Consider the following 13253-nt stretch of genomic DNA (forward strand, 5'->3'; position numbering starts at 1 on the left):
CATGGCTTCTCTTCTCACGATTTTAAGATGATTGGCCAGTTCATGTCCAGAAGGAAAGAGAGTCTGTCTTTCTCTCTCTGTACTTTCTCCTTCCCTTCCTTGCTCTCTCTGTGTCTGTTGGTGTGCCCATCTCTTTCTTTCCTAATAGTTGAATAAAAATCCATGGCCTGACTCTCACTGGCCCATCCCTGAATCAATGCCTGTGGGCCTGAGGAATAGGACCTGCTCATCAGTTTAAGAGAATCAGAGCCTAGCCCAGAGCTGAAGGTGGAACTAATCTGACCCAATCCATGTGAGTGATGGTCCCAGAGGAAAGTTTCCCCGAGGGAAATTCAGTCTTGTGGGTAAGGAAGAATTGATGCCCAGTCACTATAAACGACAAGTGCTAAAGATGAATGAACATACCGGGCCCCCCTCTTCACAAGAAGTAAAAGGATCCCCGAGAGAGAAACTGAAAAGGAATAGGATGCTCACCCAGAGAAACTTCTTCTTAGGCAGGGTTTGTGCACATGGACAGGTAGCCAGGTTAAGCTTGCATTCCAGACCCAGACTATTTCAGTCAAAGATGGCTGCCTGTTTCTCAGCTCACCTTTGCCTATCCTGCACTCATTTTCTCTCACTCTGTGTATCCATAACTCTGGAGCTCAGGAGGTTAGAAGTCGGAGCATGGTTCAGTTGGATTCTCTGCTCAGGATCTCACTGGGCTGAAAGCATGCTGGGGCCAGGGTCTCATCTGGGACTTGGGTCCTCTTCCAAGACTTGAGTTCCTTATGGTTGTATGACTGAGGTCTCCATTCTCTTAATAGAGGTCAGCCAGGGAGAGACCTCTAAGGTCCAAAGGCCCACACTAGGTCCTTGCCACATGGTCCCCTCCATTGGTTCTCTTACACTGAATCCCTCTGATTTCAGAAAAGGCCTAGTTCCTTGTAATGGTGCACTTAGTTAAGTGAAGCCCACCCAGATGCTCTCCATTTTGATTAAGTCAACAGATTAATAAAAATTAGAGGAGTGACACTGCATCACACCCAGTTTCCACCTGCGTTCGAGGGAAGGAGATTACACAGGGTGTGCAAGGGGAGGTTGGGGCCATCTTAGAATTCTAACACAGTTCAGTTACCAAACTGATTACTGATTCTTCTGGAATCAGCCCTTTCCTGTTCAGTCTATGTGATTTGGGGTAAAGTGTATCATCTTCCAGTCCATAGTATGGAACCAGCACTGTGAGAGGAGGACATGTTGAAGACATGGTGTGTAAATCAGCTTTGGCTGCAGTAACAAATAACCCCGAAGTCTCAATGGCTTCCTGTAACAATTATTTCTTGCTCCTGAGTATTCAGGTTGGCTAGGTTACACAATCTGGCAGCAGAGTTGACATTGAAAGATGAACCAGAGCAGCACTGCTTCCCCGCATGCAAGGCTGGGTTCATGTCTGTTTCATGTGTCTCCATCTACATGTTCCCTCACATGGAGAAGCAACTGTCAAGCCAAATCATGTGAGCCCATTTAAGACCACTGTTGGTGGAATCTATCACTTCTGCTCACATTCCAATAACCAAAGCACCAAGTAAGCAGTGTTGAGATGCATGACAAAGTAATATGGCAAAGGCATGGAATGTAGAAGCCTAACAAAGGGAGTAATCAAAGGAATTGGGAACAGTCATTTAGGCCACCACACTCAGGAGTGTTTGAGAGGGTTTCAGAGACTGAAGGCAATTCCTAGTCTTCTCCCATCTAAGGACAGCTCTTCCCTCCAGATCCCATCAGCCTATGGCTGGTCTGATTATCAAAGGCCAGGATGGAGGTGAAGGCCAGGAGGGTGTAGATATCTGTCCAAAGGTCAGACAAGCCCATATCCCTTTCTGAAACAATCAGTAACTGAGGCAGTAAAGGGAAAGAAATATCAATGAATCCCCTCTGATGACTGAGGATCCCAGATGTCAATGGATGCCTGGGATGGATTTATAGAGTGGGTACTCACTCCAAAACACACTTTGGAGATGTCCCACCTATTCATGGTGTGGCCTGGCAATTCTGCAAGCTCTAATTTTATTTTATTTTTATTAATTTTATTTTTTACTTAAAAAAATTGTATACATGTATGTTTTCCAGGAAAGTAATACAGATGTTTTTAAAGGTAAGAATGGGCAACAAACTTTTAAGGATAAAGAAATATCAAATATTTAATATTAAGTTCCTTATTGTGTTGTCACTCTCCATCACGACAGCATTTCTTCAATAGAGCCAGGTAAACATGCATATACACACACACATACACACACACAGCCTCAAGACACAGCCACCTCTCCTTGGCCGGGCAGCCCATCCCCAGCAGCCGTGGTGACTCCCTGGATGCCAGGACTAGAGAGAATAATGTAATTCTAGGTCCCACAGGATGGCACGCTGAAGCTGCAGGAACATTCCCAGCCCCCATCAAGCTAGGTTCAGCGTCTGGAATGGGCCTGAAGGTGGGGGTTTCACCATAGGAACCTAGCTGGGGTGATATTCAAATACTTGATACCCAGGATGGTGCAGGTCCTGACCAATCAGGACCATGGCCAGCACACTGTGATCTGCATGCCAGTGAAAGTGACCATGATCCCTGCAGGGGGTGGGGGGGGAGGCTGGGAATCCAAAGGCAGGGTTGACATTGAAAGGTGAATGGGAGCAGCACCTGCCAGCATGACCCTGCTGCTTCCCTGCATGCAAAGGACTGTACATCTCAACCTGAGACCCCAAGGGTCCTGCAGGGCATAAGCTGGATTTGTCTTCCTGCCTGAGGCAATCACCAATTATGTGTGCTGTGAGGCAAGCTGGCCTCCCGCCAGAGGAGGAGGTGAAGGGATTTACAGAATCTCTCTCTGATCTAACTTATTGGAGAAGTTAAAAGATACTCATCCAGGAGGCAGCAGAGCGAGAGGTAAAAAGGCAAGATCCAAATCCTTACTATCCGAGAAGCCTTAGACCAGAGGTCCTTAACCTCTCGGGCTCAGTCCCCTCATCTGGAACATGGGAATCATAACTGCATCCACCTGGCAGAGTCTTGATGATGATGAAGCTAATGATACAGGTAAAGTCCTTAGAGCAGTACCTGATGCAAAGCTGGCCCTCCAGGAATCACTGTTGTCATCCAAGGTGGGAGGACGGTCCAGGAATTCAATCAAAACCAAATGATCAGGAGGGAAGGTGAGGTGGGGCGCCTGAGCGGCTCAGTTGATACAGCAGCTGACTCTTGATTTCAGCTCAGGTCATGATCTCAGGGTCCTGGGATCAAGCTCCATGTCAGGCTCTGCACGCAACCTGGAGTCTGCCTGGAGTCTCTCTCCCTCTGCTTCTCCTCCCACATGCGCTCTCTCAAATAAATAAATACATCTTTTAAAAAATGAAAGAAGGAAAGGTGAAGCACCAAAGCTCCATGACATTGGCAGCATGAAGTCTGACTCAAAGGAAAGTTGTTTTTATTAATGTTCCCCAGGAAAATCCAAGGCCAAAGGAAAGCAGATATATTGAGCTGGATCCAAGGCTGCCTGGACCCGATCGGAACCTGTACAGACTCATTCTCAGGCAATACCCGTCTCTGATCAGCCAGTCTGGCCCAGCTAAGCTGGGGGGGACTGGTGTGGTGGTAACAAGATCAAGATCTGTGATTGGGAAGCAACATGAGCTGCCATTTCCCCGCCAGGATGAAAGGAAAACCAAATCAGACCCTACATAACACCTGCAGGGCCACACCTTCCATATGCCAGTCTTTTAATGTTCTATAATAACTTCATGTGACATCTGAAAATACACCAGTCTCTACAACACCTACCCGTGCTGCTTTTTAAAATCCACCCACCTCTTATGAACACCAGAGATTTGGGAGAACTCAGGCAAGCTTTTCTTCTTATCTAGATGAGACATCTATTGCGGATGCGTGACCAGGAAAAGGATCCAGGGCGTGCTGATAGCAGAACACAAGTGCTCTAGATGCCTAACTTGCTACCTGAGGGAAGTCATGAGAAACAACTCTGATTGCTATTTTTGAGACGGTGTAACGCCTGGGAGGTGGCAAAGCACACTGCCGTCCCCCTCTCCTGAGCCGGAGGCCGAGAGCATCTTGCAAATTTCCAGAAGTAACTCCATCCCTCTCAGCCTCCAAAGGATTGGGCTGGTGGGCTTGCTTTGCTGGGCTATAATCACATGGGTGACTGACTTACACTATTTTCTTTTATTTCAACCCATCCCCAAAGCCCAGAGCAACTTAAAACCTGAAGAGCCACCACCTTCATCAAAAAAAGAATTTTTTGAAAGCTTAACTGATAACTCCACAGTCATTCATTCAGCTGACTCCCAAGGAAATGGGAGGCATCTGGAAAATGTATTTAAAAATTGATTTAATGTTGAGCCATGTTAAATGTTTTAATTTCCAAGCAATGCCATGCCCACCAAACATCAATTAGTCCCAGCAATCGGGCAGGAATATTGGCTTCTGTGGAGGGATTCATTTATTTCAGCTCTGCTAAATATCTAAGGAGAAATCCAATACTGCCTGTAGCTCTGAGGAAGGGACATTAAGCCAGATTAGAAGCCAGATCAGGCCCTGGCTAAAATGGTGCCTTTGCCAGCACCTGCCACTCCCCAGTATCTCTCTCTCTGGAAGGAGGGCAGGAAATTCTACATAAAGTCCTCATGCTGGGGCAGCCCAGGTGGCTCAGCGGTTTAGCCCTGGCTTCAGCCCAGGGCGTGATCCTGGAGACCCGGGATCGAGTCCCACGTCGGGCTCCCTGAATGGAGCCTGCTTCTCCCTCTGCCTTGTGTCTCTGCCTCTCTCTCTGGGTCTCTCATGAATAAATAAATAAAATCTTAAAAAAAAAAAAAAAAGTCCTCATGCTGTTGAGAGAAAACACCCTTCCCCTCCCCACCCCCACAGTTTCTCTCTGTCTCTGAGCCAGAAAGCAAGGGAGGCTGAAATGGGGCAGAGAATGGCTCCCTGCTGAGGACACAAGCCAGCTTGAGACCTTTTAAAAATCATTTTTAATAATTATTCTTCCTTTTGGTGCCTTTTAAATTTCAAGGCCCTGGGGTCTCCCTGCCCCCAATGGAGGCTGTGGGGTGGGGTAGGGGTCTCACAGTCTGAAGTGCTCTGTTTCCACACAGTGGGGCCAGCTGCTTGGGCACCAAAGGGCGGTGTGCACATGCACTCACCACATGGTCTCAGGCACGATAACCAGCAGAGGACAGCCAAGCCAAAGACCCCAGGTGCCAGGGGCTCCTAGAAGGAAACAGGAGAGCACAGGAGGTCTCAACAGCTGGCAACGAAGGGCAGACACAGCAGGGCAGGGCAGCTCCCTGGGTCTCCCTCTGGACCACTCATTTCATCTCCTGGAATGCTATTTGCTCTTCTCTGAAAAAGGAATAGTGGCCCCAAAGCAGGGGGTCGGGGGGTTGGGGGCGAAGAGAGTGGCAAGGGAGTAAAAATTAAATGATATTGTGTGAATAAGCTTGTAGCTGAGCTGCCTTAGTCGAGTCACCTGAGGAGACTGTTAAAAATACCAATTTCAGGGGGCACCTGGATGGCTCAGGTCATGATCTCAGGGTCCTGGGATCAAGCCCATGTTGGGCTCCCTGCTCAGCAACCTTGCTCTCTGCCCCTCCCCCTTCTGCTCATGCACATGCTTGCTCACACACTCTCTCTCAGATAAATACAAAATCTTAGAGAAAAAATGCAAATTCCAGAATCATCCCCTGGAGATTGTGATTGAGCAAGCCTGGGATGAGGCCCTGGAATCTGTATGTTAAGGATTTCTCCCAAGTGATCCTGATAATGCAGCAAGTTTAGGATACAAGAGATTAAGAAATGCCTCGACCACAGGAAGGGCCTGTGGGGTGAAGGGAAGGTATCCAGGGTCCAGTGGGGACACTACTCTCTGACACTGCTGGTTCAAGGAAAAACTGATCCTGTCTCTCTACAGGGGATGTGGCAATATCCATCAAAATAAAAAATGCATACACCCTCTGACCCAGCAATCTCACTTTGAAGATTTTATCCCACAGATCTACTCAAACAGATGCAAATGATAAAAGGCTATTCCCTGAAGCTTTGTTTGTAATAGTTTTAAAAAAAATAGAAAAAAATGGAAATATCCATCTGTACACATCTGGTTAAATACAATTATGGTGTAGCCAGAAAACCAACAATTGCATGGCTCCTAGGAACAAATACAGAACTGTCTCCAAGATAAACTGTTAGGTGAGCTATGCAAGGTACAGAACAAAGGGTATAACAACCTTTTATGAAAATGCAGAGATAACAAAAAAGAAAAGAAAATGCAGAGATAATCTATGGATAAGTCTAGACTATCTCTGGACAAATACACAAGAAGCTGGTAACATTATTGGCCTTTGGAGAAGGAACTAGGTGACGAGGGGACAGAGAGACTTTCTCTTTCTGACCTAACACTTTTGAATCCTGTGCATTACCTCATGTGTGTTACGTATTACACACAAAACATATTTAAAAATAATTTTTAGGGGCTCCTGGGTGGCTCAGTTGTTAAGGTGTCCAACTCAATTTCAGCTCAGGTCATGATCTCAGGGTCATGAGATCAAGCCCCACATCAGGCTCTGCACTGGGCATGGAGCCTGCTTAAGTCTCTCGTTCAGCCCCTTGCCCCACTCCCACCCCTTTCTCTCTCTCTCTCTCTCAATCTCTCTAATATAAATAAATAAATGCATATTATACTTCAGTGAAAAGTTTTTAAAATAATAATATTAAATCAGGGGCACCTGGGTGGCTCAGTTGGTTAAGCATCAAACTCTTGATTTCAGCTCAGGTTGTGATCTCAGGGTTGTGGGATAGAGCCCTGAGTTGGGCTCCATGCTCAGTAGAGAGTCTGGTTGGGATTCTCTCCCTCTCCCTCTGCCTCTCTCCGCCCCCCCACCCCAAATAAATAAATAAATCTTTAAAATAATAATAATAATAGCAAATCAAAGGTCATGGCTCCAGTTTGTAAGTGCCACCTCTGGCCACTTGTAGCTGTAGAAATTGGGAATCTCCCAGTTCTTCAAACCCAGGGAAAGGCTGGGGGCAGATGGAGGGAGATATTCAGGTCAGGTAAAGGTAGAGTGGAGGTTTTGAGCATCAAGTTCTGGATGCTCGCTGGGTATTCGCTCCTGCTGCTCTCTCTACCTGGGACACTGGCCCTATGGGGCAGAGTCCATATTCTCCCCAGCTTGGGCTGCAATTTAGCTATTACTGTCTTTGGGGAATTATGGGGCCATTCCCTGATCCCCCAAGCCTCGCTCAGCGCCTCGCCCCCGTGTTCCCTTAGTGCCTGTGTTCTCTGTCATACTGCTTCATGGTCGCCTGGCTTCGTATGTCTTCCCTCGCCCTCATGCTCTCCTGAGAGCTCAGTGAGGGCACATCTAGTTTGGTCACTGCTATCTCCCCGGAGCCCAACATCACACTTAGTCCAAAGATGGTGCTCACTAAAGATAGAAGGGGTCACAGAGAAGTGACACAGGAGGAGGGAAGAGAGGAATAAGAAAGGCAAGGAAAGCCACACGCTCCCGACCCCCATATCCTAGCTCAGCCCTAGCCACCACCACCTCCCTCTGCCTCCTTCCTTCCTGGTCTTCTCAGGTGTGAAATCATCTTGTTCATTCACAAGACAGCCTTACCTGTCTTGCTCACATCTGTATTCCCAGCCCCTGCTGCAGGCCTGACACCTAGTAGGTGCCCAATATATGCTGGTTGGATGTATTAATTAATTCTGGTCAGGGCGGGGGGTGGGGGGGTCCTGGGTGGCTCCTTCGGTTGAGCATCTGGCTTTAACTCAGGTCATGATCTTAGGGTCTTAGGGTTGAGTCCTGCATCGGGCTCCCTGCAAAGCGGGTAGCCTGCTTCTCCCTCTCCATCTGCCCCTCCCCCTCCCTGCTTGTGCTCTCGGGCTCTCTTTCTCTCCTTAATAAGTAAATAATAAAAATTAAAAAAAAAAAAAAACTGGTCAGTGAGAAGGAGGTAGGATGCAAAGGAACCGCTGAAATGCATTGAGTCCCGAGAGAGTCTGATTCCATGAGCTCTGGGTGGGGACCGTGAACCCGGCTGTTTTAGAAGTTCCCCCAGGTGACCTGACTGCGCAGCCGGAGGGGGGTCATGTACAGAGCTTGGTAGGGACTTCGGATTTCCCTCCGAAGGCAGAGTCTCCAAAGACAGTGAGAGGCCCCACTCTGAATCTTAGGAACCTCCCCGCCCCAGGCCGGGCAGAGGGGGTACTGAGGGGCAGGGAGAAGGGGGCTAGGGGTGGGGGCCGGGGCAGAGGGTCGCGCTCACCAGGAGGAGAACCCGAGGAAGGGGCCCAGGTGGGCCGGGCGCTCGCGGGCGTGTCCGGCCAGGAGCGAGTGTTGGCGCCATCTAGCGCCCGCCGGAGGCTCTGCAGCTGCACCAGGCTGAGCTGCCGCCGCTGACCCGGGGTCACCGCCGCCGCGTTCTCGGGGCCCAGCCACGCGATCTGCTCCGCGGACAGCTCCTGCAGCGGAGAAAGGGGCCAGCACCCTCAGGGGGTGGGTGGCGGGGGGCCCTCCTCGGCCTTCCCAAACCGCAGTCACCGCCGAGGGCCCGCACAATTTTGCCACACCCGTGTACCATTTGTGCTCCTCTTGGGAATTTTCCTTAAAAATCACTTAGCTCTTTTCGCTACTAGAATAAATGTACTTTTAAAAAAAAAAAATGTAGATGTAAAACGTTAGGTGGAAATCTCCCCAAAAATGGAAGACCAGAGTGACTTTGCCATCAGCAATCATTAACAATAAGCCAAAAGGCATGAACGTTACTGAATTCTAGCTGGCTTTGCTGGCCAGCAATGTCTGAACCCGAGGCCTCTTAAAAAATGATAAAGAGAAGGAGCCTTGAAATGTTATGGAGGTGTTTAAGACGTTTTAGCTCCAAACTGAGGCTCCCTCCTTGAAGTAATCAGCATTAAAGGAGAGTTGAAAAGAAAGTCATGATTTTCTCACTGTGTGACTTAGTGTTAATTCGGGGCAAGACCGAATTAACATGAAGTGGGGTGTGGTACCTCCCCCTCACCTCAGGCTTCACGTCCAGGACCAGAGAAACACTGATGGAGGAGAAAACACAGGCCTACCAGCCAAAGATCTGATGTGTCCCAGCTCTGCCATAGGCTGGCTATGTGATCTTGAGCAAATTTCACAGCCTCTCTGGGCCTTTGGACTAGATGTGGGATGGCACGAAAACTCATCGCCCATGTGTATCCTGACCCTCTGGCATGCCTGCCTGCACTCCACAGGGTTGAATCCTGTGAGGGTCTCAGTGGAGGAAAGGCCTGGTAATCTATTAGTGACGGCCGCCATGGACACCGGAAGTGGGAACTCCTGCCAAGCACATTGCCTTTGAGGACACTGAACTCAAGGTGCTTCTAGCTCAGAGGACTTGGTGGTTACTCAAGGTGCTTCTAGCTCAGAGGACTTGGTGGCTAGTTTCAGTGGGTGTGGAATAAGATGGGATGGCAGGATTCCTGAATTTGTAGAGAGGCTTCTAAAGTCATGCTGCTTATTTTCTAAGGGTCCCAAAGATTCTGGGAAAGGGGTTATGCCTCATCCACTCCTCTCTTTCTTCCTTCACCTTCTTCTTATTCCCTGTCTAGGGAGATGTTTCCCTCAAATTGTGTCATCCCCCTTAGAACCTTTCCCTGTTCTTCCCCTTCCAGGACACAATTCCAGCTCCTGAATGTGGCAATGGGGCCTCCATGCTTTGGGCCAAGCCCACCTGTCCAGCTGCCTTCCCACCAGCACTCTTCACTTGCAGGAGAATGAACACCCATATTTGTAGCCCTCAGGAGGAAGTACCTCTGTGTGTGCTTCCTTCTGCCTAGAACAATATTCCTCCCTCGACCTAGTTAACCTGTCATGCAAGGCCAGCATCACCTCCTTCCCCTACCCCCACCTCCTCACACATACACACACACACACAATACAGGTACTCCTCTGGCTTACACCTTACATCTACTATTAACACAGAGTCTGCATTATAAAAATTGCCTATTTTTCCAGTATGGCTGACTGGCAAGCCAGAGGCCAGAGTGAATCTCTAGGCCTACTGGATTGTGTTTTAAAAAAATAAATTCAAAGTGGTTGCCAACATTTAATTATTAGCAGGTTTCACACAAAAATGGAGACCTCTGAAATCTTAAAAAAGAAAAGGAAGATCCGGTAATACTGGGCCCATATTGTCATACTGCACTGATGTGATGTGCCAAAGATGAGAAGCAGCTTCCCCTTGGATAGAGCTAAGTTTACACAGTTCAGCTCAGACTCTACCCAGGCCACTGCACCGTCATGTTACTCCTAAAGCCCCGAAGGCACTGGGTTATATCCCTTCACCAGGCCATCACTGGTGTACCTCGAAATTTCTAAAAAAGACAAATAGCTGAACAAGGAAAGAACCACAAAGAGCACTCTGAACAAGACCAGTGGAAAGTGCTCAGCAACATGCCAGCATCCAGAACCAAGCCACCTATGCCATGTAGAGCCCCTCAAACATCTATTTCACCTACTTTGTGCTAGAAACTGTCCTGTGTTCTAAAGCCACTCCAGGTCGGCTAACCATCATGAAACGAACTGGTGATGAGACATCATGGGAGTTTGACCTCATTTGTGCGTCTTGCACAGTTGTGGTGGATGGAACTTATTTCCAAGTTACTCAGCAAGCGAGAACACCAGGGCCACTACTCATCGGAGCAGACTGTCCCCACCAAACACTCCCCTAAGCTTGTATGGGGACACAGAGCAAGGACCCCTTACCGACTACCCTGCTTCCCTATCTTAGTTGATCCAATGCTACCTCCTCAATTTTTTTCTATAGCAGTTTATCACCTGTCCTGTCGAGGTTTTCTCAATACTTCTCTTTAAATCAACAAAAATATTTTTACTTTGATTTATTTAAAAAGGAAATGTTATACAGGTCCATAATCCCTCATCAGCAATTCTGAAGTCCAAAAAAAAATCTCAAAACTGAAGGTTTTTTCCAAAGTTTAAGACACACTTATTTGCCTGCAAAACCTGAACTGATGTAAGGCCCTTTAATAGTCTCTATTTATTCCAATTAGTTTGGCATCACTGACTTCTTCACAGAAATATTAATGTATAAGGTGCTTTCCCAGACACTGCTGGGAGTGTTAAGTTACATACTGCAGATTCAGAGTGATCTTTCTAAAATCTGAAAAATACTGAATTTGGAAATGTATCTATCTGTCCCCAAGGGTTTTGGATAAAGAAATATGAACCTCTCATACCACCATAAATAGAAAATCAATACAGCTTGCTATGAAGAGAGGAAATACAATTAAAGCATAAAATTTTAAGGAAAAAATGTGTTTAAACCTAAAATTATCTCGTGACCCATTCATTGTTGGCATACAGTTCTCCTCTGGCCCTATCAGCAGAAATCTGGTTGCAAGCCCCCAGAATCCAAGGCCTGCCATCTGTTCCCTTATGTGATTTGAAATGGGGTCAAGCTCCTATTTTCCTTGAGGAACTGAGTACCTACTTTGAATATCTCATCAGGAAGGCATTTGATTGCTGATGGCTGGAAATATGGCATCAGATCCTTGTCCAGCATTTGGAGCTCTTCCTTAGTTAATCCAGCTGGGGAGAAAAAGGAATCATGAGGGTTTAGTTCAAGCCATCGGAACTCTACTTGTTTTATTAATGGTGCTGCATAATGTACAGATCTGTGTGTTCTAGGCAAGCGTCATTCCTTACAAAAAGCCCTGAAAATCACACTGGAAAATCAAGTTCCTTAATCAACTCCAATTAAAAAAAAGAAAGTGGGTCACATTAGCCCTGATTGGTCTCCTACAACGAAAAGTATGCCCAAAAGGAGCTTCACTTTATGCAATTCAGATTGTGTATAAAACTATTTAGAAGCCAATTAAATCACATCCTAAACTATTTTAGTGTCACAAGAAGCACCAAAAGAGCCTGTTTAAAGAGCAGATTTGTAGACCCTACCCTCTGCAACCTCAAGTCATGAAGCTAAGATCTACTGTAACTTTAGAGATGTTCACTACATACAGCCAAGGATTCTTTTGTTGTTGTTGTTATTATTATTATTTTGTTTTTGTCCCGAGATTTAAGGTTGGAAAGGGAGAGAAGGCATGCTCAAGGTGCCTCTTACCTGCAATAGTCCCAAGCTCCTGCAGGACAGAGCTGGACCACTTGGTGGGATGCCCAAATACAGCTTCTGCCTTCCTCTTAAACTCAGCCAAGATGTGGATGCTGCAGAGCAGGGTCCCAATTCTGGCCATCACCACCCTAGTTAAGAGGGAAGGATACAGTGTGAGCCTGGGGGACTCTCCAGACACAATGGGTGCGCAGAAAGTAGGTAGGCTCAGCATCCAGAAAGGATCCAGCTGATTCCACTCCTTATTTTAGCCCCGGAAGGTGACAAAGCATCAGGAAGTACAGAACATCTTGCAGAATGAATGAGCTGGTCAATCAATCATTTGTCATTTTGAACACTACTGGTTTACTTACCTGAATTCTGAGATTTTTATAAGTGAGATTTCGGTGATGTTCATAGCACACAGGGTTGTACCAAGTCCTACTAAGTGGAAGCTCTTCAGATCCTGGACACTATAGCCCGAATCCTCCAGGAACCCTTGGAGAATGGATTTAGCCTAGAAAAATAAGGAAGAATAAAAGATGAATGACCCAGGGACACCTGAGTAGCTCAGTGGTTGAGCATCTGCCTTTGGCTCAGGATGTGATACCAGGGTCCTGGGATCGAGTCCCACATCAGGCTCCCCACAGGGAGCCTGTTTCTCCCTCTGCCTATGTCTCTGCCTCTCTCTCTCTCTCTCTCTCTCTCTCTCTCTCATGAATAAATAAATGAATAAAATATTTTTTTAAAAAAAGATGAATGATCCAGGGATGATGAAAATCCAAGGCCTGAGAGGATAACTGAGCTACAGCAGTAGCCTCCTGACCAATCCCCACTGTCCTCCTCTGGACACACTCCTTGTTCCAAACCATCCTAGCCACTGCATCCAGGCTCATGTTCCTCAAGTGCTGCTTCGAGTGAGTGTGTGAGTGTGTCCCCTCATCCAAGAAAGTGTGTTTTGGCAGTGAAACTCTTGTATCCTTTACCAGCATTATAGAAACTGTATCCCATGTCTGTGTCTGCTAGCTTATTTTCTCCAGTCATTCATGACCTTCAGATAGTTTGCTCATTTAAGTTCTCCTGCATCAGGATCCAA

The 13253-nt window shown here is 47.1% G+C and overlaps 1 protein-coding gene across 3 annotated transcripts in view; it reads right to left on the minus strand.

Annotated features, from left to right (window-relative positions):
• Window positions 1-4878: 4878 nt before the first annotated feature.
• Window positions 4879-13253, minus strand: part of OTOA (otoancorin) — a 68536-nt gene continuing 60161 nt past the window's right edge. Inside the window, exons 25-29 of one of the 3 annotated variants that reach the window (XM_038540050.1) lie at window positions 12532-12674; window positions 12173-12309; window positions 11543-11640; window positions 8312-8507; window positions 4879-5251 (exon numbers count right to left, since the gene is read on the minus strand). In XM_038540050.1, coding sequence (XP_038395978.1) covers window positions 5181-5251; window positions 8312-8507; window positions 11543-11640; window positions 12173-12309; window positions 12532-12674 — 645 coding nt within the window. In that variant the 3' untranslated portion in view covers window positions 4879-5180. The remainder of the gene's footprint in view (window positions 5252-8311; window positions 8508-11542; window positions 11641-12172; window positions 12310-12531; window positions 12675-13253) is intronic. The other 2 variants (XM_038540051.1, XM_038540052.1) reach the window with 2 other exon arrangements.

This window comes from Canis lupus, chromosome 6, assembly GCF_011100685.1.
Source record: "Canis lupus familiaris isolate Mischka breed German Shepherd chromosome 6, alternate assembly UU_Cfam_GSD_1.0, whole genome shotgun sequence".
Lineage (NCBI taxonomy): Eukaryota > Metazoa > Chordata > Mammalia > Carnivora > Canidae > Canis > Canis lupus.